At 52.9% G+C, this 27,722-nt stretch overlaps 1 protein-coding gene across 1 annotated transcript; it reads left to right on the plus strand.

The window, feature by feature from the left end:
- Positions 1-405: 405 nt before the first annotated feature.
- comtd1 (catechol-O-methyltransferase domain containing 1) lies at positions 406-27,484 on the plus strand. The gene is made up of 7 exons (XM_052041365.1): positions 406-560; positions 5,957-6,087; positions 7,198-7,303; positions 15,042-15,160; positions 17,415-17,469; positions 23,939-24,072; positions 25,524-27,484. The coding sequence occupies exons 1-7, from the start codon at positions 485-487 to the stop codon at positions 25,671-25,673; spliced, it is 771 nt and encodes a 256-aa protein (XP_051897325.1). The 5' UTR covers positions 406-484; the 3' UTR covers positions 25,674-27,484.
- The last annotated feature ends 238 nt before the right edge of the window (positions 27,485-27,722 follow it).

The raw sequence follows: 27,722 nt of genomic DNA on the forward strand, positions 1-27,722 counted from the left end.
GTACAAACTCTGGAGGGGATTTAATACCATGGAATGAGCCGGAAAACTCAGGGAGCAGGAATTAAAATCTATGGAGAAGGAATAAACCCCTTAAAGGGGCAACTAATCCCTGTGGTGGTGTATTAAACACTGGAGAGGGGATTAACCCCCTGTAGAGGGTAATTAACTCTGTGGAGGAGCATAGAGTTAATCCCTGTGGTGCATTAGCCCCTTTAGTGTGGATTAACCCCCTGTGGTGGGGATTAACCCCTTGTACTGAGGCATTAGCCCCCTGTGGTGGGGATTAACCCCCAGGGGCGTCACTGTGTCACCTGTTGTTCCCTGGGGACTCGCTGGAGCACCCATGGGTGCCGAGACCCTGCGGACCGTGCTCGTCGGGCCGTGGCGGCGGCTCGGACCCGCCCGGCGAGCCGCTGCCGTCAGCGGGTGTCCCCGCCCCCGGACCCGCCCCGCCGCCGCTCCCCGGCCGGACTCGGACTCCGCCATGGACTCGGGCCGCAGGGAGATGGTGCTCGGGGTGACGGCTCTCGGAGCCGGGCTGGTGGTGGGAGTGTGGCTGGGTGAGTGAGGGGAGGAGGGACGGAGTGACCGGAGAGGGAGGGTGTGGGCTGGGGGGAGGGGAGGGAGGGAAGAGGGAAGAAGGAGGGAAGAGGGAGGGAGGGAGGAGGGAAGAGGGAGGGAGGGAGGGGGGAAGAGGGAGGGGAGGGGGGAGGGAGGGGGGAGGGAGTGGGGGAGGAGGGGGGAAGAGGGAGGGAGGGGGGAAGAGGGAGGGGAGGGAGGGAGGGAGGGAGGGGAGGGAGGGAGGGAGGGGAGGGAGGGAGGGAGGGAGGGAGGGAGGGAGGGGAGGGGGGAGGGAGGGGGGAAGAGGGAGGGGAGGGGGGAGGGAGGGGGGGAAGAGGGGGAGGGGGGAGGGAGGGGGGAAGAGGGAGGGGAGGGGGGAGGGAGAGGGGGAGGAGGGGGGAGGAGGAGGGAGGGGGGAGGGGGAGGGAGGGGGGAGGGGAGGAGGAGGGAGGGGGAGGAGGGGGGAGGAGGGAGGGGGGAGGAGGGAGGGGGAGGAGGGAGGGGGAGGAGGGGGAGGAGGGGGGGGAGGGAGAGGGGGGGAGGGAGAGGGAGGGAGAGGGTGGGAGGGGGGAGGGAGAGGGAGGGAGGGGGAGGGGGAGGGAGGGGGAGGGGGAGGGAGAGAGGGGGAGGGAGAGGGAGGGTGAGAGGAGGGAGAGGGGAGGGAGAGGGGAGGAAGAGGGGAAGGTGGTGAGGGGAGGGAGAGGGGGGAGGGAGAGGGAGGGGGAGGGAGAGGGGGGAGGGAGGGGGAGGGAGGGGGGAGGGAGAGGGAGGGAGGGGGGAGGGGGAGGGGGAGGGGGGAGGGAGAGGGGGGAGGGGGGAGGGAGGAGGGAGAGGGAGGGGGGGGAGGGAGAGGGAGGGAGGGGGGGGAGAGAGAGGGAGGGGGGGAGAGGGAGGGGGGAGAGGGAGGGGGGGATGGGGAGAGGGGTGAGGGAGAGAGGGGGGAGAGGGGAGGGGGGAGAGAGGGAGGGGGGAGAGAGGGAGGGGGAGAGAGAGGGAGGGGGGGGGAGAGGGGGAGGGAGGGAGGGAGGGGGGGGAGAGAGGGGGGGAGAGGAGGAGGAGGGAGGGGGAGGGGGGGAGGAGGGGGAGGAGGGGGGGAGGGAGAGGGAGGGAGGGGGGAGGGGGGGAGGGGGGGGGAGGGGGGAGGGAGAGGGGGGGGAGGGAGAGGGAGGAGGGGGGGGGAGGGAGAGGGAGGAGGGGGGGGAGGGAGAGGGAGGGAGGGGGGAGGGAGAGGGAGGGAGGGGGGGGAGAGGGAGGGGGGGGGAGAGGGAGAGAGGGAGGGGGGGGAGAGGGAGGGAGGGAGGGGGGGGAGAGGGAGGGGAGGGAGGGGGGGGAGAGGGGAGGGAGAGGGGGGGGAGGGAGGGAGGGAGGGGGGAGAGGGGGAGGGAGAGGGGGGGGAGGGAGGGAGGGGGGAGGGAGGGGGGGAGGGAGGGGGGAGGGAGGGGGGGAGGGAGGGGGAAGAGGGAGGGAGGGAGGGGGAAGAGGGAGGGAGGGAGGGGGAAGAGGGAGGGGGGAGGGGGAAGAGGAGGGAGGGGGAAGAGGGAGGGGGGAGGGGGAAGAGGGAGGGGGGGAGGGAGAGGGGGAGGGAGGGGGGAAGGGGGAGGGAGGAGGGAAAGGGTGAGGGGGAGGGAGGGAGGGGGGAAGGGGGAGGGAGGAGGGAAAGGGTGAGGGGGAGGGAGGGAGGGAAGGAAGGGGGAGGGAGGAGGGAAAGGGTGAGAGGGAGGGAGGGAAGGAAGGGGGAGGGAGGGAGGGGGAAGGGGGAGGGAGGAGGGAAAGGGTGAGGGGGAGGGAGGGAAGGAAGAGGGAGGGGAGGGGGGAGGAGGGAGGGGGGAGGAGGGAGGGGGAGGGGGGAGGAGGGAGGGAGGGGGGAGGGAGGGGGAGGTGGGAGGAGGGGGGAGGGAGGGGGAGGGGGGAGGGGAGGAGGGAGGGGGGAGGGAGGGGGAGGGGGAGGAGGGAGGGGGATGGAGGGAGGGAGGGGGAGGGGGAGGAGGGAGGGGGGATGGAGGGAGGGAGGGATGGAGGGAGGGAGGGAGAGGGGGAGGGGGGAGGGAAGGGAGGGAGGGAAAGGGGGAGGGAGGAAGGGGGAGGGAGGAGGGAAAGGGTGAGGGGGAGGGAGGAGGGGGAAGGGGGAGGGAGGAGGGAAAGGGTGAGAGGGAGGGAGGGAAGGAAGAGGGAGGGAGGGGGGAAGGGGGAGGGAGGAGGGAAAGGGTGAGGGGGAGGGAGGGAAGGAAGAGGGAGGGGGAGGGGGAGGGAGGGGGGAAGAGGGAGGGAGGGGGGAGGGGGGGAAGAGGGAGGGAGGGGGGAGGGAGGGGGGGAGGGGGGAAGAGGGAGGGGGGGAGGGGGGGAAGAGGGAGGGGGGGAGGGGGGGAGGGAGGGGGAAGAGGGAGGGGGGAGGGGGGGAGGGAGGGGAAGAGGGAGGGGGGAGGGGGGGAAGAGGGGGGAGGGAGGGGGGGAAGAGGGAGGGGGGGAGGGGGGGGAGGGAGGGGGAAGAGGGGGGAGGGAGGGGGAAGAGGGAGGGAGGGGAATGGGGAGGGAGGGGGGAGGGGAGGGAGGGAGGGAAAGGGGGAGGGAGGGGGAAGGGGGAGGGAGGAGGGAAAGGGTGAGGGGGAGGGAGGGAGGGGGGAAGGGGGAGGGAGGAGGGAAAGGGTGAGGGGGAGGGAGGGAAGGAAGGGGGAGGGAGGGGGGAAGGGGGAGGGAGGAGGGAAAGGGTGAGGGGGAGGGAGGGAGGGGGGAAGGGGGAGGGAGGAGGGAAAGGGTGAGGGGGAGGGAGGGAGGGGGGAAGGGGGAGGGAGGAGGGAAAGGGTGAGGGGGAGGGAGGGGGGAAGGGGGAGGGAGGAGGGAAAGGGTGAGGGGGAGGGAGGGAAGGGGGAGGGAGGAGGGAAAGGGTGAGGGGGAGGGAGGGAAGGAAGAGGGAGGGAGGGGGGAAGGGGGAGGGAGGGGGGCAGGGGGAGGGAGGGGGAAGAGGGAGGGAGGGGGGAAGGGGAAGGGGGAGGGAGGGGGAAGGGGGAGGGAGGGAAAGGGGAGGGAGGGGGGAAGGGGGAGGGAAAGGGGGAGGGGGAGGGAGGGAAGGGGGGATAGAGGAGGGGGAGGGAGGGGGGATGGAGGAGGGAGGGGGGAAGAGGGAGGGAAAGGGGGAGGGAGGCGGGAAGGGGGAGGGAAAGGGGGAATAGGAGGGGAGGGGGATGGGGTGAGGAGGGGGAGGGGGGATGGGGTGAGGAGGGGGAGGGGGAGAGAGGGGAGGAGGAGGGGGTGAGGGGGAGAGGGGAGGAGGAGGAGGAGGGGAGTGAGGGAGGCGGTGTCTGACGGAGGGTGTAACAGGACTGAGAGGAAGGACAACACGATGGGGAGAAAGGGGGCTGGAACGTGAGGGAGTGGGTGTGATGGGATGAGAGCGCGAGCGGTGGAGGGAGTGGGAGGGGAGAGTGGGGTAGGGAGGGAGGAAATGGAGTGTTTGAGGGACGGGGAGGAGAAGGGAGGGACTGACCATGTGGGTGACCTGTGCAGACCAGAATGACACCTTGGGGCTGACCCCCTGGTTACTGGTCACACTTGGGGCTGACCCCTGGTTACTGGTCACACTTGGGGCTGACCGCTGGTGTGCTGGTCACACTTGGGGCTGACCGCTGGTGTGCTGGTCACACTTGGGGCTGACCGCTGGTGTGCTGGTTACGCTGGGTTTGGGCGCGAGTGGACCCCAGTGTCAGCCTTTGTCCATTCTTTAGAGATGGGTTGCTGTGATTCTGTCTGAGGATTCTAGGATCCCTCAGAAAACAAAGGGAGGAGAAACTCATTATTGATGCGATTCAGAAACATAAACGGACTTGTGCCTGTTTGAAAATGACTTGCGCTCAAATGTACATTGTAAATAAGTTCTATTTAAAACACCGAGGCTCAACACACAGAAATAAAATGTGGCAGATGCTGGAAATCAGAAATAAAGGCAGAAAATGCTGGAAACATCAGGTGGCATCTGTGGAGAAAGAGTTAATGTTTCAGACCACTGACCTTCAGAAGTGGAGAAGTTTACACTGCAGATTAGGCTGGAGACCGAGAGGTTGTAATGGGGAAGGTTTGATCAGCTGATCTGTCTGGAGGTGTGACTGGGAGAGATGGGTGAGGAGAGGGGAGCACCCGTGATCAATGTGAGGCTTTGCATTTTGGGAGATCAAACCAGGGCAGGACTTGTACCGTGAACAGTGGGGCCCTGGGGAGTGTTGTGGAACAGAGGGACCTAGGAGTGCAAGTGCATAGTTTGTTGAAAACGGCATCACAGGTAGACAGGGTGGTGAAGAAGGTGTTTGGCACACTGGCCTTCATCGGTCAGGGCACTGAGTATAGCAGCTGGGACATTATGTTGCAGTTGTACAAGGTGTTGGCGAGGCCGCACTTGGAGTGTTCTGGATGGTTTTGTTCACCTGTTATAGGAAAAATGTTAATAAACTAGAAAGAGCGCGGAAAAGATTCCCCAGGATGTTGCCTGGACTTGGGGCCTGAGTTACAAGGAGAGGTTGTGTCGACTGGGACTTTATTCCCTGGAACATAGGAGATTGAGGGGTGACATGATAGAGGTGTATAAGATCATGAGGGGCATAGACAGGGTGAAAGCACATAGTTCTTTTTCCCAGGGAGGGGGTGCTAAAAACGAGGGCAGAGGTTTAAGATCAGAGACGAGAGATTTAAAAGGGGCATCAGAGGCAGCTTCTTCACACAGAGGGTGGTGCGTATTTGGAACGAGCTGCCAGACACAGTGGTTGAGGCAGGCAGGTAAGTCCATGGATAGGAGGGGTTTAGAGGTCTGTGGGCCAAAGGTGGGCAGATGGGATTAGCTCACTGGGCCACACAGTCAGCATGGTCGAGTTGGGCCAAAGGGCCTGTTTCCATGCTGTATGACTCGATGATTACTTCACAAGTCATGAAGGATGGACAGGAAGCAATCAAAGCCTTCCTGTGGCAGAGGAACCCAGTCTGGGCCAATCCCATGGACGGGGCATATCGAACAGCATGCTTGGTACATGGGTCATGCAATGCTTTATTAACTGTTTACCTTTCAATTCATAAAGAAATAACAATAATTCATAAACCAAATATTTAGAAAGTTTGGGTTGAAGGATAATTGTAGAGTGATTGGGAAAATGCAAAGGTTCAGAATGCTTATCAAAATGACAGACATTTGTCATATTGTCAAGTGGGAGTTCCTGGTATCTGAGGCACTATTTTCCTTCATGGTCTGTTAGTTTATATTTATTATTTTTGTATTAAATTATATTTTAATCATGTTTATTTTTTTACTGTAGCAGCATTAGTTGTATTTCTGTTCACACCTTTGGATGTGTCATTAATATTTGCATGTTTTTGGATGGATTAACTCTCAGATATAATTGCTCTGCTTTTCCTTCAGGGAAGAAGTTATTTTCTCATCGTTACTCAAGGTCAAATAAGAGCCACGGAGGTGCCAAAGGGGATCCTTTAATGGAATACCTGCTGCAGAATTCCCTGCGGGAACACCCAGTGCTGAAGAAGCTGAGGAAGGTGGGTGGGAAGCAGTGGTAACTACCCCAGGGGATGCGGAGCAGGGCGTGGGATCAGTCAGAGTTAGAGGGAGTGTTGGGAGAACATAGCTGAGCAACATCTCTGGGCTACGTGTGTACTGTAGGCACGGGAGCAGGTCAAGTGTCTCCAGCACTGGGGAAGACTGTTGGGATTAGTAACCTCTTTCGTATAAACTTCTTTCCAGGTTTGTTCGACATAATGGCTGCAGAGTCGCCTAGACTTACCTGGACTTTTGCAATGTGTAGCACACACACAAGGAACTGGAAGAACTCAGTGGGTCAGACTGCATCTATGGAGGGAAATGGACAGTCAACATTTCAGGTCGAGACCCTTCATCTGGATGAAGCGTTGACTGTCCCTTTTCCTCTGCGGAGGCTGCCTGACCTTTTGGTTCCCCCCGGCTTTTTGTGTGTTGCTCCAGATTCCAGCTTCTGCAGTCTCTTGGTGTCTCCATTTTGGAACTTGTAGATGGGGCAGATTTACCAAGCATCATTCCACAGTGGATGATGGGGTTTGGAGTTTCCAGGTCTAAGGGGGTGTAGTTTATCAAAGAACCTACACTGATTCCTCTTCTATTTATCAATGGAGCTAGAAACTGAACCAAAAGTTAACATTGAAAGAGATGTATACCAAACACAGCCTGGATTTACCAGCGGCCTTTCCTGGGCCCATCTGCACTGGGCTCTGTGGACAGACCATTGAGTGAGGTGTGCAGAAGTGTGACTTTAGACATTTGAGAGGAGAAATTTGCTCTGGGGGATGCAGGCTACATGTGTGGTAGTGAGTGTGCCCCCAAACCTCCCTCTGATGAGCCTGTGCTGGTATCTCCGGCATGTAGCAAGTGCTTTCTGTTCATCACTTACTCCTGTCTAGTGGTGGGAAGTGTTGGAATGACTGCAGGTCGAACCATACTCCCACTGCTCACCCCATTGTAGAGATCCTGTGGGGTGCAGGCTTGGCCTTGGCCGAAACATCAGGCAACAACTCTGGTGGAGATCTGGGCCTTCCTCACCAGCCAGGATCTGTGGCAGGATGTTCATCAGCAGGGAAACCCCTCTCACTTACATTCTCTTAAAATTGTTTTCCCAGCGGACTCTGAAGGAACCAGGGAACCTAATGATGGTGGCTTGTGAGGAAGCACAACTGTTGGCAAACCTGGCAAAGCTCATCAAAGCCAAGAAGGTTATTGAAATAGGTTGGTTCCACTGATAAAGCTGCCACAGAACTGCCCTGTGCCCATCACCGTGGTCCATCTGCATGCTGGTCAAGCAATGTCTGAATCAAAACAGCGTTCAGCTAAGGTCCTTACAGGGGTTGTTGCCTGCACCTATCACCTCCCAGCCTCTGTCGCTATTCCCACTCCCCCCTCCTCCATCTGCCTATCACTCCTCCCCACCTGGATCCACCTACCACCTGCCCACTCTTGCTCCACCCCGTCCCTCACCTCTCTGTACTGACTATCTCCCCTCTTTCAGTCCAGATGAAGGCTCTCGACCCAAAACGTCGACTGCCCATCCCCCTCCACAGATGCTGCCTGACCTGCTGAGTCCCTCCAGCTGACCCTTTAGTACCACTGACGGTGGGCTCTCCCCTTGGAACTCTTCTTTTTTGTTGGAATGTATCTATTCCATGTATTCTGAAAGGTCCCCGTCAATGTGTGAGGAAAGGAGGGTTCCTTTGTGTGTACCACAATATAGAGTGAGGGAACAAGTCCCGTCGGACTGGGATGGGGCCGGGGTAGGAGGGGGTAGGTCACAGATGGGAAGTTGGTGTTAACAATGAGTGGAGGGTCAGGATGAGGGTCAGCTGTAGAGGGAAGGGGTTGGTGGGGGGGTAACTGAGTCAAGTGTCAGGTTTAGTGATTGGTGACTGATGAAGTCAGTGTTGAGTGCTATGGGGTCAGGTGACAGGAGAGGTGGGGGAAGGGTCTGAGTGGGGGTCCTGAGCTAGGAGGGATGGTGGACAACACTGCCGTGGGAATGGGGTGGCTGGGGTTCTTACGGTGGTTTCAGGACATACATTATTTAAACAGGAGGGGATCTCAGAGACGGCCTGGTACTTGCCCTGCTGCACAGAGCAGTGTTATCGCGGCTGTAGGTCACAGGCATGGCTGTAGGTCACGAGCATGGCACTGCGCACCATCTGATGTCAGTTCCTCTAACCATCAGTGTGTCGGGTCAGTGTGGGGGACAGGATTGGGGGGGAAGGAGGGGGTTCAGAATGTAAATGGTGGAGTTCACAATCCATGCAGTGAATTGAAGTTGACTTCTCTCACCCCACACAGTGCTGTGTACACGTGATTACACAGGATGTACCCCACACAGTGCTGTGAACACATGATGACACAGGATGTACCCCACACAGTGCTGTGTACACATGATTACACAGGATGTACCCCACACAGTGCTGTGTACATGCGATTACACAGGATGTACCCCACACAGTGCTGTGTACATGCGATTACACAGGATGTACCCCACACAGTGCTGTGTACATGCGATTACACAGGATGTACCCCACACAGTGCTGTGTACATGCGATTACACAGGATGTACCCCACAGAAACAGGCCATTCGGCCCAATCCATCCAGCCTGGTGTTTATGTTCTGCAGCCTCCTCCCACCTTAGTGTGACTCCCTTCCCTCTCCCTCCTCGTCCAGCCTCCCTGTGGGCATCTGTTCTGCTCCAACCACTCACTGTGGGCTGAAGTTCCACATCCCGAATGATCCAGCTTCTTGGCAAACGAGCTTAAAGGACAATGGGTGAAGGGTTAATCGTTGCCCCAGATGCCCTGATACCTCTGCTGCTCGAGGTAACGTCAGGGACCCTTCACCTGAGAGGGAGGACATTGGTTTAGTATATGTGTGTGAAGCGGTACAGTGACCGGGTGGCACTCCCTCAGTAGTGCAGTAGTCAACCCAGATGCTGGAGCTTCCAGCCCCGAACATGTAGCTGGAGAGACCCCTGGGTGGGTGGGACCACAAGGTTCCAGAGCTGGATGTCAGGAGGGTTGGGGAAAGGCTCTGCCAGTGGAGAAGGCTGCAGGTGGAATGGAGCCAAAGCTGGGAGGAATTTATGGAGAAGGATTGTAAAAAATCGATGGACTGGTGGAGCTAGTTTAACTGTTCGAATTCTGCTAACGAAATGAATCAAAGTCTGGTTTAGCAAAGTGCCTGAGGGATACGTATGTAGATATATCACTCAGAGAGCAGGGAGAAGAAACAACCACTTCAAAACCAAAGAGAAGCTTGGGGAAAGAACAGATTGTCCAAAGTTCCTGTCATTTTAGGATTAAGCAACTCTTAATGGTCGGGTTGATAAAGCTGCAGTTTCTGGGCCCTGTGGGCAGAGTCTGCAGTCGGGGCTCCATGTTTGCAAGTACTGCAGAGATAAGATTAGCCCAGACTCTGGAGTCAGATAATTGGACTGGGAAGCAGGTCTCCGGGACTGTTCCAGGTTTATGTGCCTGACTGAAGGTGAGGTAAACACTCGGCTCAGTCCCATTGGCAACCTGAAACAACCGCCTCCTGCAGCAGCTCTGGTTTGCTGGTTGGCTGTGTCCTTGTCTGGGCACGTCTGCAGTTGTGGACTGATTCAGTTGTCTGACAAATCTGGTCTGTGTGGCTGGTCACACAGCATTCAATTACGTCCTGTCTTTATTGGGATTGTGTCGAGGGACAGAGGGATCTTCTGACTGGCCCACTGACGGGCTGACTCATGGTCAAGGGAACAAAATGAACCAGATCACCTTACAGAAGAGGTTAGAGGGGTTTGTACCCTGCACTTCCCCCACCACCATGCAGGACTAAGCACTGATTCACTCCTGTGGCAATAAAGGAAAAAGTACAGACAGGTGGGTTGGGATTAAGGATCTCAGCAAGGAAGGATTGTGAATTGGAGCTGTTGGCTCAAACGTTATTAGTGGCATGTTCCTCAAAGAGAGAGGTAAAATTGTGTAACTGTTCCTGAAATAATTCCCAACTCCGTGGGGTAATTCCGACATGACAGCCTTGGTTATTACTTGCTCTGGTCCCCTCCCCCCTCCTTTCCCAACACTGCTCCCATTGGTCCTTGTTAAATAACAACACCTTCCCCAAAGTCTCTTGACCTTTGGTGTATAAAGTTATCGGGGGCATCGATAGGGTGAACGCACTCAGGGTTTTTCCCAGGGAAAGGGAATCAAAAACTGGAGGGTAAAGATTTAAGGTGAGAGGGGAAAAGGTTTTAAAAGGGACCTGAGAGGCAACCGTTTCACCCAGAGGGTGGTGAGTATATGGAACGAGCTGCCAGAGGAAGTGGTTGAGGCAGGTACAATAACAGCATTTAAAAGACCTTTGGACAGGCACATGGATGGGAAAGGTTTAGAGGGATATGGGCTAAACACAGGCAAATGGGACTAGCTTGGATGGGTATCTTGGTCAGCATGGACCAGTTGGGCCAAAGGGCCTCTTTCTGTGCTGTATGACTATGACTCTGTATTTTCAAGCTGACACTTCTGGGCCTGTCTGAATTCTTGCAACAAATTGTAAGTGTTGGATCCATCGGTCAAAATTTGAACTAATCTCAAATATCAAAACCACTGCTCAAGGTTCATCACTCTCCATTACCCTTCACCCTCTGTGACTATTACCTCTCGTGGCCTCCATTACCCCAGGCAGCATCCATGGAGGCAAAGGAATAGTCAGCGTTTTGGGTGGAGACCCTGCATCAGAACTGAGTGTAGAGGGGAGGTGGCCAGTGTAAACCATAGAACCATACAGCACAAAACAGGCCCTTCGGCCCACCATGTTGTGCCGTCCATCAAACCACCCTCACACTACCTAACCCCTTCCTCCCGCATATCCCCCCATCCCACACTCCTCCATATGCCTATCCAACAAGCTCTTGAACCTGTCCAATGTATCTGCCTCCACCACCACCCCAGGCAGTGCATTCCATGCACCAACCACTCTCTGGGTGAAAAACCTCCCCCGACATCTCCCCTGAACCTCCCACCCAGGAGATGGGTGAGACCAGGACTGGTAGGGGATGAGGGAGGGGAGGATGGGCAGATGGACCCAGGTGGGGGGAAGGTGGAGACAGAGAGGACAGGAAGGGTAGGTCAAGGGAGAAGAAGACCAGGTGGATGGTAGGTGGTTGGGCAGATGGACCCAGGTGGGGGAGGGCAATGGATCTAGGTAATGAGGAGGGGTGGAAAGGACAAGGGGAACAAAAGGAGAGAGACCCTGGGTGGAGTGGTAGGGGTGGGGAAGGAACACGGGATTCAACGTTCATACCACTGGGCAGTAGGGGACCCAGGTGGAATATGTGGTGCTGTTCTCCCAGTTTGTGTTTGGCCTCACTGTGGCAGTGGGGAGGCTGAGGACAGACAGGTCGGTGTGGGAATGGGAAGTGCAGTTGAATTGACATACAACCGGGAGCTCAGGATGACCGTTGCGGACAGAGCATAGGTGTTCTACAAAATGGGTGTCAGTGGTGACCCAATGCTGTAGTAGTGTATGTGCTGGCACGTTGATTGTTTCACCAATGGTATCTGGTGATCTGGCGCTGTACAAACACCAGCAGAATTACCTACCACTCTCCCAGGGCCTGTGCTGAGTTACCGCCTTGGGCTGTTCTCCTCCGTCTCTGGGGCACAGGCTCCCCAGGATGGGTCAGCTCCTTTACACAAGGTGCTGAGGGGAATGGAGATAAGGGACAGCTATGTGGACTAATTGTAAACCTGTAGGCTGGCTCAGCAGCTTCCATAGAACAAAGAACAGTACAGCACAGTACGGGCCCTTCAGCCCACAATGTTGTGCTGACCTATATAAACCTACTCCCTGGTCAATCTAACCCTTTCCTCCTACACAGCCCATAACCCTACATTCTTCTTACATCCATGTGCCTATCTAAGAGTCTCTTAAATGTCCCTATTGTATCAGCTTCTAGCACCCCCGGTGGTGCATTCCAGGCACCCGCCACTCTCTGTGTGTGTGTAAAAAAACTACCTCTGACATCTCCCCTGAACTTTCCTCCTCTGACCTTAAACGGATGTCCTCTGGTATTGGCCATTGCCGCTCTGGGGAAAGGTGCTGGCTGTCCATTCTATCTATGCCCCTCATACTCTTATAAACCTCTATCAAGTCGCCTCCCATCCTGCGTCGCTCCAAAGAGAAAAGCCCTAGCTCACTCAACCTTTCCTCATAAGACATGTTGTCTAATCCAGGCAGCATCCTGGTAAATCTCCTCTGCACCCTCTCTAAAGCCTCCACATCCTTCCTATAATGAGGCGACCAGAACTGAACACAATACTCCAAGTGTGGTCTAACCAGAATTTTGTAGATCTGCAACATTATCTCGCAGTTCTTGAACTCAATCCCCCGACTAATGAAGGCGAGCACACCATAAGCCTTCTTAACCACCCTTATCAACTTGCGTGGCAACTTTGAGGAATCTGTAGACTTGGACTCAAGATCCCTCTGTTCCTCCACACTGCTAAGATTCCTGCCATTAACCTTGTACTCTGCCTTCAAGTTCGGTCTTCCACAGTGTATCACTTCACACTTTTCCAGACTGAACTCTATCTGCCACTTCTCCACCCAACTCTGCATGCTGTCTATATCCCGTTGTAACCTACGCCAACCTTCTACACTATGTAAATCCTCCAAACTTCGTGTCATCTGCAAACTTACTTGCCTATCCCTTCACTTCCTCATCCAAGTCATTTATAAAAATCACAAAAAGCGGGTGTCCCAGAACAGATCCCTACAGAGCACCACTGGTCACCAACCTCCAGGGAGAATACACTCCATCTACTACCACCTTCTGTCTTCTGTGGGCAAGCCAATTCCGAATCCACACAGCCAAGTCTCCATGGATCCCATGCCTCATGACTTTCTGGATGAGCCTACCATGGGGAACCTTGTCAAATGCCTTACTAAAGTCCATATACACCACGTCCACCGCTCTACCTTCATCGATTTGTTTTGTCACCTCCTCAAAAAAAAACTCAATTAGGCTCGTGAGGCACGACCTGCACCTCTCAAAGCCGTGCTGACTATCCCTAATAAGACTATGCTTCTCCAAATGCTCGTAAATCCTGTCCCTAAGAATCCTCTCCAATAGTTTGCCCGCCATTGATGTAAGACTCACTGGTCTATAATTCCCAAGATTGTCCCTGTTACTGTTCTTGTAAAAGGGAATAACGTTTGCCATCCTCCAATCCTCTGGTACCACTCCTGTGGCCAGGGAGGATGCAAATATCATTGTCAACACCCCAGCAATCTCTTTCCTCGCCTCCCGTACTAAACTGGTCTATATCTCACCCGGTCCTGACGATTTATCTATCCTAATGTTTCTCAGAAGCTCCAACACTGCCTCTTTCTTAACCTCAACATGGTCCAGCACATTAGCCTGTTCTACACTGACCTCACAGTCGTCCCTCTCCCTAGTGAACACTGAAGCAAAGTATTCATTAAGGACCTCTGCTGTCTCTTCCATCTTCAGACACGTTTCCTCTTTTATCCCTGAGCGGTCCTACCCTCACTTCAGTCATCCCCCTGTTCTTCACATACGTGTAGAATGCCTTAGGGTTTTTCTTAATCCTACTCGCCAAGGCCTTCTCATGTCCCTTTCTAGCTTTCCTAAGTCGCTTCTTAAACTCCTTCCTGGATACCTTATAATTCTCAAGATCCCTGCCTGATTTTCGCTTCCTAAACCTTAAGTATGCTTCCTTCTTCCTCTTGACTAAATATTTCACCTCTCTTGTCAACCATGATTCCTTTACTCTACCATCCTTTCCCTGTCTCAGTGGGACAAACCTATCCAGAACTCCATGCAAGTGGTCCCTAAACAACCTCCACATTTCTTCTGTGCACTTCCGTGAGAACATTTCCCAATTTACGCTCTCAAGATACTGCCTAATACTGTCGTCATTAACCCTCGCCTAATTAAAAACGTTGCCATACCGTCTGCTGCTATCCCTGTCCATGGCTATGCTAAAGGTCAGGGAGTTGTGGTCACTATCTCCGAAATGCCTGCCCATTGAGAGGTCTGTCACCTGACCAGGTTCATTGCCTAGTACCAGATCCAGTATGGCCTGTCCTCTTGTCGGCCTGTCCACATACTGTGTCAGGAATCCTTCCTGTACACACCTTACAAATTCTGCCCCATTTAAACCTTTTGCACTACGGAGGTGCTGATCAATATTAGGGAAGTTGAAGTCTCCCATGACAACAACCCTGTTATTTTTGCACCTTTCCAAAATCTGCTACTTATCTGCTCCTCAGTGTCCCAGTGGCTGTTGGGGGGCCTACAGAACACTCCCAATGGAGTGATTGCTCCGTTCTTGTTTCTGACTTCCACCCACTGACTCAGTAGATGATCCCTTCACAACATCCTCCCTTTCTGCAGCTGTGATACTATCCCTTTTGAAACATCTAGACCACAGAACATCAAGCAGCCAATCCTGCTCTTACAACAGCCAAGTCTCTGTAATGGTCACAACATCATAATTCCACGGGCTGATCCGTGCTCTGAGTTCATCACCTTATTCTTAACACTTCTCGCATTAAACACATTTCAACCCATCCAACTGACTGCATTTGTGCCCTATCCACTGCCTATCCTTCCTCACGGTCTCTCTGCACATTGCGTCTACGTTTACCTCCATTGAGGTCCTGCTTTTTAGCTTCCTTCTGAACTCCCTGTATTCACTCTTCAGGACCTCATCCCTTTTCCTATCTATGTCATTGGTACCAATGTGTACCATGACTTCTGGCTGCTCACCCTCCCCCTTAAGAATGCCATGCACTCGATCTGAGACATCTCTGATCCTGGCACCTTTCCTTTGACTTCGTCACAGTTTTACCAGCAAATCTTAGTGAACCATCTTAAACATTTCTCCCAGTTTTGTTTGGTGACTCAGCCATGAGTGTACGTTGTTTCCTCAGGAGTCTACACTGGATACAACACCCTGAACATGGCGCTGGCAGTACCAGCTGATGGCAGGGTCGTTGCCTGTGACATCAACATGGACTTTGCCAACATCGGGAAACCATTTTGGAAAGAGGTGAGAAGAGAGTTCAGTTAAAACGTGGTTAAATATGTTTTTTGTTAAATTGAAAGTGTAAACCCTTCGGTGAGTGACTGGTTTTCAAACTAATTGTTCTAATGGATAATGTTGTCCCTACAAAGGTGAAGCAGGTAAACAGAGGACTGTGTGTAGAGAAAGGGTTTGTATATTCAGTCCCCCATGATTGTATGGATTTACCGCTACTTATTTTGCTTTGAACCCTGTTCATAAAACCTCAGCCTCCTCAATACTTCTCCCTTATAAAGTTTTATTTTCTGAAGTCTTCCACCTCATGGCATTCGTTGAATGTTGACATTTCCCAAGGATGTCTGCCGATAAACTCAAGGTCCCAGCCTCGGGGTCTGTGCTGAGCAGAGCTTAGAAAGTAACAGTGAGGGAGGAGAATTAGATCTTGGGAATTGGCAGGATTGTTCATTGTAGAGTAACTGGGAGGTGATCATCTGGTGACCTTTGCCAGGACCCTCTGTGTCCGCTCCGCTCCAGCCACTTCTGCTGATGGACCTTGTGTGTACTGGACTGAGGTGGGTGAGATGTGCAGGGTCCCAAACACCCGTGGTCTCGGGTGGGGAAGTTACAAACACGCCTTCCTCCTGGCTGCCAACTAAGGCTGCTACGTAGTGCAGTTCCATGTTGAACACAGTGAGTGATTCACACCTAGTGCCATGTCCATGGTAACCGAGAGGCTCTACAGTGAACCAGGCCTCGGTATCGAGGACATGGGGATAGTGATGAGGAGGGCTGGGACTTGCTGTGTTGACAGGAGACTCCGGTGGGTAATGGGAGGGGAGGTAGAACCTGTCGCTGCAGTAAGGGGGAGGCTGTTGGTTCTATCTGCTCCAACCTTTCACCCAGTGAATTAATGCAATGTGTACAGCCCAGGAAACATTGGCAGGAGCAAGCCCCCTTCCCCACTGACTGACCATATGTAACTGCCCCCTTCCCCACTGACTGACCATATGTAACTGCCCCCTTCCCCACTGACTGACCATATGTAACTGCCCCCTTCCCCAGTGACTGACCATATGTAAGTGTCCCCTTCCCCACTGACTGACCATACGTAAGTGCCCCCTTCCCGACTGACTGACCATACGTAAGTGCCCCCTTCCCCACTGACTGACCATACGTAAGTGTCCCTTCCCCACTGACTGACCACACACAAGTGTTGGCAAGGTGCCTCTCGAGGGCTGAGCCGACAGTTATGGAAGAGGTGGTGGGCATGGACGCCAGACGGGACTCTGCAAATGGGGAGCTGGGTGGGTTGACGGGGAGGGGACTGGGGCTGCATGGGGGCACTGGGGGGAGGGGACTGGAGGGAGGGCTGCGGGGGGTAAGGATCGGGGGGAGGGAGGGCTGAGGGGTGGAGGGGCGGGGGAAGGACTGGGGGAGGGGCGGGGGACTGGGGGTAGGTGCGGGGAAGGACTGGGGGTAGGGGCGGGGAGGACTGAAGGTAGGGGCAGGGGAGGACTGGGGGTAGGGGCGGGGAGCGGACTTTGGGGCAGGGGACTGCTCCACTGTAGGATATCCAACCTCAATCATAGTCATGGAGTTATACCACGTGGAAAGAGGCCCTTCGGCGCAACTCGTCCATGCCGACCAAGGTGCCCTCCCGAGCTGGTCCCATTTGCCTGTGTTTGGCCCGTATCCCTCTGAACCTTTCTATGTACCTGTCCAAATGTCTCTTAAACGCTGTACCTGTGCCCACCACTACCATTGCTGCCCCTTATCACCTCACCAGGAGGAGACTCCCGGCCAGAGTACGGTGGCTCACGTGGGGACAAGGCACTGGAGTCTTATTCAAGGCCTGTTTAAGGTGCAGAAACGACTGCTCACTGACCCTTTACCTAACCCTGCCACAGCCATCCGTTCACCTGCCAACGTCCCAACCGCTTGGTGTCCAACCATAACAAACATTATTTCTATTCCTGTCACTCTGTGTAGTGAGGGGAGTGGGGAATCAGGGTCCATGGTGTCCAGTAAATCCCTGACTTTGTCAGTGGCTGTGCACTGAGCACTCATGTCCTGCTGTGGGAAGTGACCGTTTTTTCTGGCTGACTACTGATCTGGGTGATGAAGTGAAGCTCTCCCTCCAGCACGAAACCTCTGTGTCCTGTGCAGCTGTTGCCCCCTGGTCTCCCCTTGGTCTCTGAGAGCACACTTTCAGACAGAGCCACCTCTTGCAGGAGCAAACCACCTTGTGTTGTCCGTTCACTCTGTGCTGTGTTCGTTGCAGGCTGGAGTGGAACATAAAATTGACCTACGCATTAAATCGGCTTCGGAAACACTTGGTGAGTGAGACCCGCAGCAGAAGTGGCAGTGAAATAACAGCAAAGTTCTAAACTCCTGCGAGACTTCAGGTTGATTTTTTTGAGCCAGAACTCTATCCTGGTCCATATCTTTCCCCTGGATGTGAGGTAACTGGGTGGCCAGGTCAGCTAGCAGCTCTCCTGCAACCAGCAGCACATCAGTTACTGCAGAAGTTCAGGCCTCTCTGAGGATATTCATTGCTACTAGGACACACATTGTCTGAAACCCACCATGTCAGCCGTGGCTCAGTGAGCTTTCATACTTGTCACTGGGTCTGAAGGTAGTGAGTTTGTTCCAAGGGCATCCCCCAGGCCCGTGCAGTCAGTACCTGCTGCAGTTGTGTGCTTAAAAACGTATGTAAAATGATGCTTCTGGTGAGGTTCAGTAGCATGTGTCATGCAGTTGTAAGAGCGCTTAGTGCAAGACTAAAGATATCCTCCGACAATTAGACCTTGTCTGAGACCACATTTGGAATATTGTGTGCAATTTTGGTCTCTTTACCTAAAAAGGATTTACTTGCCATGGAGGGAGTGCAGCAGAGATTGGCAGTCTGTCATGGAGGAAAGATTGAGTAGTCTGTCCATTTATTCTCTGGAGCTTGGAACGGTGAGAAGTGGCCTCATTGAGACGTACAGAGTTCTTGGACTTGACAGACTGGTGCACGCTTTCTCCAGTCCGAGGAGTTCACAGGCTCAGAATAAAGATTGAAACCAGGAAAATTCTGTTCACTCGGGGAGATGAATCTCTGGAATTCTCGACCCCAGAGCGCTGAGGAGACTTAGTCATTGATGGTGTTTAAAACAGAGAGAGATGGAGGTATGTCTGGATATTAACGGAATGTGGGGAGAAGGCAGGAGAACAGTGTTTGAGATGAAAGATCAGCCATGATGGTGTTGAATGGAGGAACAGACTCGAGGGGCCAAATGTCCCACTGCTGCTCCCACTTCTTCTGTTGTGTTGTGCGGACAGAGTACCTGCCCGCGTTAGTGACCAGTCTAGTCTCCGCGCAGCTTAATGAGAACGCAGGAAATCAGTGAACCATCTTTCCTTGAAGAATTTATCCAATTGTTAGGGGATGAGGTTACACCAGGATGAGCAGTGCTGCCTTTAGATGGCGCCTGTGTCCTTCAGAAGCAAGTTGCTCTGATTGGCTTGAAGCACCATTCGCGTCATTTCCTGATGGTCTGCTCCACCACTGCGGCAACTTACAATGTTCCTCCTTTTAGAAAATATTATTCCAATGTGTGTGGGACTGCAGTGAGGGCTTGTCTGGTATGAGGATGAATGGTGCGTCGGCAACAGTTTGATTGGGATGGATTTACAGCCAACATCCTTCTGGCTAATTACCTGAATACACGAGGCAATGAGATTCCATTCCTTCAAACTGTTAATCCTTTGTAATTAACTTGTAATCATTATTTTTTGCTAATCAATCTTAAATTGTTATTTTAGAATTTAAAATTGAGCTGAAGATTAATTTTCAGGTTGGCTTGCTAATGAAAACTGAATCAGCCTCATTATATAATCTTCCCTGAAGTACAAAGAGACAGATTGCCCTGAAGCCCACCGTTATTATTAGATGGTGTTAATGTTCATAAATCCAAGGAGTCACACTTCCCCTCAGACCTCCAGCCCCGTCCAGGGTTGTGAGCATTTGAATGAGGAACATCCCCACGTGTCTGAACAGAGTGCGGCGTCACACCTGCCCTTGGGTCAGCAGACGCAGAGCCCCTGGGGCTGCCACTGCACTCCTGGGTAGTTGGATGGGAGGGTGCGATGCTCTGCACTGAAGTAAGGTCAGAGCCCTGTCCTTCAACAGCAGGCAAGGTCCCTCCTGTCAACACACAGACGGCGTTGTAAATAACTGAAATTATTCCAAAATTTAAAAGCAGAATTTTTAAAAAGCGTGAAAACTTGATCAAAACATCATGTGTTTTGTTTTAAAGAAAGGAGTGAATTTTTCCTCCTAACCACAGTCGAAATCCAGCTCCTCTGCAGGTCCCGGTCGTGGGTGGGAACCTCCGATTCTGGATCAGGGTGGGATGCGAATCCTCCAGCCCTCGGCTGGGTCCGTCTAGACTGACTGACCCTCGGCCGGCTCCGTATAGACAGTCTGACCCTCGTCTGGCTCTGTCTAGACTGACTGACCCTCGGCCAGGTTGGACTGATGCAGGGTCTCGGGGATAGACTCGTGGTGTAACGTCGGGGAACCCCAGGTTCCACGTTGTGGGAATCTCTTCCCCCCCCCCCACCTCACCAGTCCTGACATCATCGCAGCCATTTCCCCAGCTGAGCACCACCACACGCATGTTAACCCCATGTGTGTGAGTCGGACAGGACCCAGTGTGACCCGTTCTCTGGCGACCGGTCTCATGGCTCCTGCAGACTGCTGCCTTGGTGTTGTCAATTCACTCGAATCCCACCAGACTTTAGTGAGACCTATGGAGCCAGGAGACTGATACCATTAACGTTACAGGCTTATGTGATTTTAAAAGATTTATTGGAATTTCAGAGCCGGAGAAAAATATTGGGATGGCAGCCAGGGCCACTGATCCAAATATTAATAAATCTAATCAGGATGTGGCCTGGATATCTTCCACCTACATGTTTAGGAAGTGGGGATATTAATTTTCAGACTGAGTGCTCTGGTTGTTCATTGTTCAGACATCTGCATTTTAATAACTCGGTGTAATAAAGCAATCCATCCACTTCCCCCTCCTCTGGGAGCCGGGATCCTCTGCACAGGGGACCCACTCCCTGCTGCTTCTGGCCCAATCAACCTCCACTGCACAGTAACGAAGCTTCTTAAATATTGTTTCACCTCCACCCACTGCCCAGCCAGAGGTTAACTGCCTCCCGACATCTCAAAGTCCTTCAACTGTCTTCGAGGCACCAGTCAGGAGTGTGAGGGCATCACGGATGCTGCCTGACCCGCTGAGTTCCTCCAGCAGCCTGTTTGTTGCTCCAGATCCCGGCATCTGCAAGTCTCCTGTCTCCAGCTCCAATATTACTCAGGAAGCTCGACCCCATCCAGGACAAAGCAACCCACTTGGTTGTCACCCTGTTCACCACCCTAAGCATTGAGTGCCCACTTCACGCTGCTCCACGGTGACTGCAGTGTGCACATCTACAGCGTGCACTGCAGTGACTCACAGCAGCACCCTCCCAACCCAGGCTTTGTACTACCGAGAAGGAGGAGGGTAACAGGTGCATTGGGAACACCACCACCACCAGGTTCCCCTCCAATTCACGCACAATGCCGACTTGGAAACTGGTCACTGGGTCTAAGTCCTGGGAATTGCTGCCCTCCAGCTCTGTGGGACCAGTGAAGGTGCCAACACAATGCACTGGACCTGTGAACCAAAGACCTTGATCCAGTTCCAGGCAGCAGAGCAACATAAATTGTTGATTAATTCAGAGGTAAACTTGGAATTTAACAAAAGGCTGTCAACCGTGAAACGACCAGAGAATCCGACCAAGTTTATGAATACTCTGTGGAGAAGGAAGTCTGCCCAGCTCCTGGGTCTTACTCTCCAGGTTGTGGAAGCCCACTCAGATTCAGGTGGGCACTAAGAACTGGCCTTACAAGTGACACACACATCCCACAAATGAATAAAATTATTCATTTGAAATAATTTGTCACTGAGAGCGTTGTCCAAACCTTTATGTTCCTTTGTCAGAGGGCAGCAGGAAAGCTCAGAGAAAGCTTCCCACAAAGTTCAGGTGATCTCTGTGGCAAGAACCTTCCTCTGCCTCCAGTCAGTGGGATCCCTGGCACCCAAGGCTGTGCAGTCGTCAAGCTGGTTGAGCAGCCAGTTACATGAAGAAATTCTCGGACAGTGTACCAAAAAGGGAAAAGTAATTTTTAATTAACATTTTAAACATTTTACAGATTAGTAAACAAGGATTGGATAAGAAAGAAGCTTAGGTAGTATTGATAAAACTTATTTAAAATATATTTTAAAATCAATCATAATTCAAAATAAGGATATTATAATCCACAACCATGAAATTAGCTTTGTAGAGCTGGATGGTTTGCTGAGCAGACTTTATTGGCTTAGTTTGCCGTTGTGTTCTTACTCTGTTGAATGAGGTCTGTAAGATTTTCAGGCAATCTTCCATGGGATTAGTTCAGAAATACTTGATGTCATTTAATTGATTTCTCTTGATTAGTCCTGGTGGCTACAGAACAGGGCAGTGTGTGAAGGGTGATGTGGGGAACACTGACACAACCTGCGATTTCTCCACTAATCTGCAGAGACAACGGTGCAGTTGGTGAATGGTGAACCGTGGGTCTTGCTGGTGTTTTAACCAACAAATGCATCCATGTATTTCTAAATGTAAAAAGATACAGTTTAACTGGGTAAGTAATGTCCCAAAATAGTTGTAATTGCCTGCAGCCCTTTGAACCTTTCACAATGCCTTTGCATCATCCGTAAGTTTTATGTGCTGCAACATCTGTGATGGTAATTTTCAAAGGATCCCTAGATTGGCCAGCTTTGACTCTTGACCTGTGATTGTGACCTAAGCCATGAGCTTGCTGAAGGCAGCACTGACGTCTCTCGGTCTGAATAGAATCGGTCGCCTGTTTATCCCTGGAGAGGTCCATACTGTTCCTTGAGTAATCATCAAACGGGCAGATATTTTGGTAGCTTATTGTTGACCATGGCTATTAAGGAATGCGGGGAAGAGGCACATATGTAGGGCTGGGTAAGTTGGAGACTGCCGCAGGTACAGAGGTAAAAGCTGGCAGTTCACATGGAGAACATCTGAGCCATTGGGTGGAGAAACAGGTTCATAAGGTTTAAGAGTCTCTTCTGGCTCCTGTGTGTTTGATCAGTCCAAACTGTGTTCATTTTTTTTAAAGTTTGCCTTTTATTTCTTTTAATTCCAGTGTACTTTAGTTCAGAGGCGAGATGATGGGGAGAAATGTTTATAAAAGTTTCCTGATTGTGTATTAACCATTGTGTGGATGGAATGGGCCAGTGTGAGAGATGATCATACACCAGATTGTCTCACTAGGCAGGACGTGCTCTGGAGAAAACGCCTGTTGATGTTAAGGGTGTGGCAGCATCTGGAAGTGATCAGAAAGAAACGGTAACTGTACGTAGCTTTGTTGAGTCAAGGCCTTCCTAGTGACTCTTCTGACCAAAGACATGAAGATCTTCATTAGCAATGCAGAAATGTATTAATCATGGCTTGGACGAGGATATCTCAAACACGAGCCAGGCTCAGGCCAGCTTTTAACCAGAGTTTCAGGTGTTCACTGCAAGGAAACCTCCCGTCCCTAGTTCTTGAACAAATGAGCTCCATCTTCTAAACCAGACTCAGCTGTGCAGGGTGGTCTGTGGATCAGTGTTTCAGTGAGCTCTGTCAGTGAAGCACTTTACTGTCTTTGCATCTGAATTTTAAAGCTGTTGAGAACACAACCGTTTTGGAGAGGAAGCGGCTCACTGCACTGTGTGGATTCGCTGGTGGCCCTGGAACCTGGATCAAGAGGCCGGGGTGCCCTCTACCCCAGTGTGACTCCACCAAGTATATCGCACCATCCTTGTACCATCAGCTGAGGCTTTGAGCAGCCAGTTGTATTTCTACGGACCTGGGTGGAGTTGTCCTATCACACCCCACCCATTGGGAGAGCACGGGAGGGTCTGAAGTGATTCAAAAGACTGGTGACTCCATGGTGCCCATTACCCCAGAAACAACAATTTCTGGTGCCCGCTTGAGGTTGTGTCACTAATATCAACCTGTTCCAATTAAGATAAAATAAATTTACAACGTGGGCCTGAATGTCTGGCAGTGCCCACTGGTGGGGTAAACCTTGAGGGTTTCGTGAAGAGTCACACCTTCCTTCTCCAAGGTCCCCGGGTGTGGACAACGCCACACAATGAAGGCAGGTGGTCCAAGAGCCTCCCTGCCTGGGTCATGTCCGTGTGTGAACGGCAGCATGAGTGTGGATGAGGTGAATCCAAGGACCGGGGGCATGGAATGAGGGTGGTTGACAAAAGAACCAAACCTTAACGAGAAAATCCTTCTGACACAGTAATTGGTTGTGGACAGAAAATCAGTGTCAGGGAGAGGGGTGGGGACAGAATCCTGCTCCACACTGCTCACCCTCCTCACTTGGAATACATCAGTCCCTGCATTGTTGCTGGGTCTAGGTCCTGGACCTCCCTCCCAACAGCAGTGTGGGAGCACCTTCACCAGAAGGGCTGCTGTGGTGTAAGATGGTGACTCACCGTCACCTGCTCAGTGAGGGACGCAGCCAGCACGGCCCATATCCTGGGGAGAGCAGGGACGTGTAACCCACTGGGAGGTGTTTGCCCTCCGTAAACATGTCAGGGAACGTGCTGTGAGCTCCTCCATACTGGTGACAGCTATCTGCCACGCTGACAGGCGCAGTAACAGGCCACATCACTCACCACGGAGCGCTCTCTGGTTCCTCAACAGATGAGCTTCTCCAGGCTGGTGAGGCAGAGACCTACGACTTTGCCTTCATAGACGCCGACAAGTTGAATTACGGCCTGTATTACGAGAAATGTCTGCAACTTATCCGCAAAGGAGGAATAATCGCAATCGATAACGTGAGTACCAAAGTGTCCTAGAATAGTCGGCACCCAACTCTGGCCAGGATGGGGCTGTGGGGTTTGCACGCAGGAGGGAGGTGTGTGTTTGTGTGTGGCTGATGCCCAGATGTGGTCCGGCACAGAGCGTTCCTGCTGTGAGCTGAGGTTTTCATTCTGACCCTGTTCATGAGCTCCCCTCAGTGTGAACGACCAGCCCAGGGGAAACCCACACGACCACAGGGAGAGCGTGCAAACTCCACACAGGCAGCACTGGAGGTCGGGATTGAACCCAGGTCTCTGGAGCTGTGAGGCTGTGGCACAAACGGCTGTGTTACTGCAACATGTTGTGGGAAGGCAGGAACAAGGGAGCATCACCTTCAGAGGGTCACACTGTGGAAGGGGCAGTACTGAAGGAGGATCACACTGTGGGAGGGGTAGTACTGAGGGAGGGTCACACTGTGGGAGAGGTACTACCAAGGAGATGGTCCCTGGATCACTGGTCCCATGATGTAACTGCACCATCCTTGCCAGTCTCCCAGTGCTGATGGGGAGGGAGTTCCAGGACTGTAGACTCCGTGACAATGAAGGGCCAGCAGTGGTCGGGGTGGAGGGGAACCTGTAGGTGGTCCCCTGCTGCCTTTGTCCTTGGTGGTAGAGGTGGTGGGTTTGGGAGGTGTCGGAGTATCTTGGCCAGTAACCGCGGTGTGTGTATTGGTTGGTGCGCACTGCAGCAGGGTTGCAGGGAGGGAGTGCATAGGGCATGGGTGACGGACACCGGTGTGGTGTGAATGTTATTTGTCACACGGGTTGAGTTTCGTGAATAATCAATTTCCCTCCAACCCACCACCACCACCCCACCCAGCGTGGGCCCCCATTGACCATCTCTCACCCTCCCACTGCCCAGCAGTTCCCACTGACAAGGGCAGACCCCAGTTCCACATTAATTCCCAGTGTGACTCTTGTGCCCGTGCACACAGCCTGGTGCAGCCTCTCCTGGTCCCCAGGAGCTGATCCAAAAATCCATTTCATTCACTTTCTTTTCCTACAAAATTCCTGAAACTTTGGGGAAATGAATCTCTTTATTTAATGGTTAATTGTTGTGAACGTGCGCACATGCGAGTATGCACGTGTGCGTGCATGTGTGTGATTGTGTGCACATGCACGATTGTACAGTGCAAGTGTGCACGTGCATGAGTGTGTGTGTGTGCCTTCCAATGCATGCACTGGTTCAAATTCTCTCTGCCAATCATTGATTCTGTGCTCATCCACATTGTCTGCTCTGTCCATGAATGGGTCACTCTCCTCGTTACCTAGAATGGTACTTTTACGCAGGTTGTGGAGTCTGCCTGACCCTGTTGCAGAGAAGGTCAGAGGGACAATACCTGTTCTCCCCTGCAGCTGCTGGTTTAGTCTGCTTATTTGAGTTTCTGACTCACCAGTGGAGTGACTTGCCTGTGCTTTCCCTGCAGGTTCTGTGGGGGGGAAATGTACTGAGCCCAGGAAATGACGCCGACACACTGAGCATCACTAAACTCAATGAGAGGATCTACAGGGATAGTCGAGTGAACATCACCATGCTCAGCATTGCCGATGGAGTCACCTTGGTCTTCAAGCTGTAGGGCTGCCCAACAGCACCTCCCACCAGGCCAAGATACTTCAGATGGTACAGAATCCCAGGAACAGGCCATTCAGCCCATCACATCTGAAACCTTTCTCTGCTTTTAACTTCCATGCTACACTGTAAACTCTGCTGCAGTGATTTGCCCACACGTTCCTGCTCTCAGTGCCAGACCGTAAGCACGGCCGTCTCCCTCAATCAGAACCAAACAAGCAAAGGTCTTGCAAGATGGAGCAAGTTCTTGAAATTGACTGGAGACACAAGACGGCAGATGCTGGAATCTGGAGCAACACACAACCTGCTGGAGGTTCTCGGCAGGTCCTCCCACAGATGCTGCTCGACCAGCAGATCATTTGTTGCTCCATATTCCAGTATCTGCAGTCTCTGTGTCTCCTAGTTTTAACCTTGAGCCAGTGCCCCGCCCGGTCAGCCTGCATTCTGTTCATGGTGACCATGGGTGTGTGTGCACTCACTGGTCCGGACACAGGGTGGTTTGAGATTTGTGTACCCTGTTCTGTTCAGTCCCAGTAGAAAAAACACCATGGAGGAAAGTAAGGGACTTGCTGAGGATTCCATTAATGTGCATGATTTTAACACACACCCCGAGGTCCCAGCGCACAGTGTGCCCCAGCAGTGCACAGTTCAGAGCACGGCGCAGCAGTGTGTAATACCTGAACAATATCCACACAACTCGGGCCACAGGTACCTGGCATAATACCCACCAAGTTTGCTGCACAAAGATCTGGCTCTCAGACCCTGCTTCACGTGGGTCCTGTTTCTCTCCCCCCCCCCCCGCGGTGTCTCTCCCTCAAGCCCCCCCCCACCCCCACCAGCACAACCTGCCCCAAGCCCCCCCCCCAACCTTCCTGTATCACTGGACAAACGGAACAGATAACTGATAGCTGGTGCTGTATCCTTGTCTTAAAATGGTTGAAGCACTCAGTGGGTCGGTGGGGGGCTTTGATGGCGAGAGAAACGGGTTGTTCCTGGTCAAAGACCTTCTGTTTGTTGCCCGCCAGGTGACTGCCTGTAAGGAGGGTCTGATCCCCTCCTCTCTCCCACCTTGGACCAGCAATTGGCACAAGAGAGCTATTGCAAAGTCACTCGTTATTAGTGGTGTGAGTGATCGATCCCCTCGAGCAGGGACAATGATTCCTTCCCTCTCACAATAAAGAGCAGAGATATTCCAGGCATTGAAGCCTTTCACTTGTTCCAGTAAAGACCCAGAGGCCTTGAAAACCAAAATCATGAGGAAGCTGGAAATCTGAAATAAAACAAACTGCCGGTGACACTCAGCAGGTCAGGCAGCGTCTGTGGAGAGAGAAATGAGGTTAATGTTTCAGGTTGGTGACCTTTCTGACGAAACATTAACTCTTTCCCATCCACAGCTGCTGCCTTGTCCTGCTGAGGATTTGGAGCATTTCATCTCAATGAAGTTGAAATCACTGATGCCTTTAATTCTCAAGGAATTCACTCAATAGTTTTGCAACCATTAAATTCACAATAAACTGAAAAATATTGTGTCTAAGGTCTGAATCAAAGTTTACCAATGTACAACTACAAGCAGATGTTGCTCCAGAGCGTAGCAATGATGCATGCCATGATAAACTTCTTCATACATGTACTGCAGATGTATCCCTCAGGGAACAACACGGGAAGTGAAGTAACAAGTCTCCCCAGAATACAAACTCATTCCCTTGAGTTACTCTCTTGTTACTGAAAAGTTAAGCTTCAGAGAAACCTTGGTGCCAACCCCATTAAACCATCTGCCTTTGGTGTATCAGTGTCTTGCTGAGTAAAGGTGTGATCAGACCCTGACTGTGTGCTGAGTCCTAGATCCACAGGTGCAGAAGTACATCAACAATGTTCCTGCGTCTGTGGAAATTTAGTCCTGATACTTTGGCAGGTAGATGAATTGGTGCATTCAGTTAATGCGTTCAGTTTGAATTATCAGAATTATATTTGGACATTCAGTGCTTTCACTGGATTAACCCTTCCCCTGAAACCTTGGTGACCAAGCAAGTCCCCTGGATGCAGAGGCAGTGCGTAC

The sequence above is a fragment of the Pristis pectinata genome, chromosome 30, assembly GCF_009764475.1.
Source record: "Pristis pectinata isolate sPriPec2 chromosome 30, sPriPec2.1.pri, whole genome shotgun sequence".
In the NCBI taxonomy this organism is placed as follows: Eukaryota; Metazoa; Chordata; class Chondrichthyes; order Rhinopristiformes; family Pristidae; genus Pristis; species Pristis pectinata.

Coding starts and splice junctions, on each gene's coding strand:
- comtd1 (XM_052041365.1), top strand. CDS start 485: ATGGACTCGGGCCGCAGGGAGATGGTGCTCGGGGTGACGGCTCTCGGA. Junction 7,304..15,041: donor CAAGAAGGTTATTGAAATAG/GTTGGTTCCACT, acceptor TTGTTTCCTCAG/GAGTCTACACTGGATACAAC. Junction 17,470..23,938: donor ATCGGCTTCGGAAACACTTG/GTGAGTGAGACC, acceptor GTTCCTCAACAG/ATGAGCTTCTCCAGGCTGGT.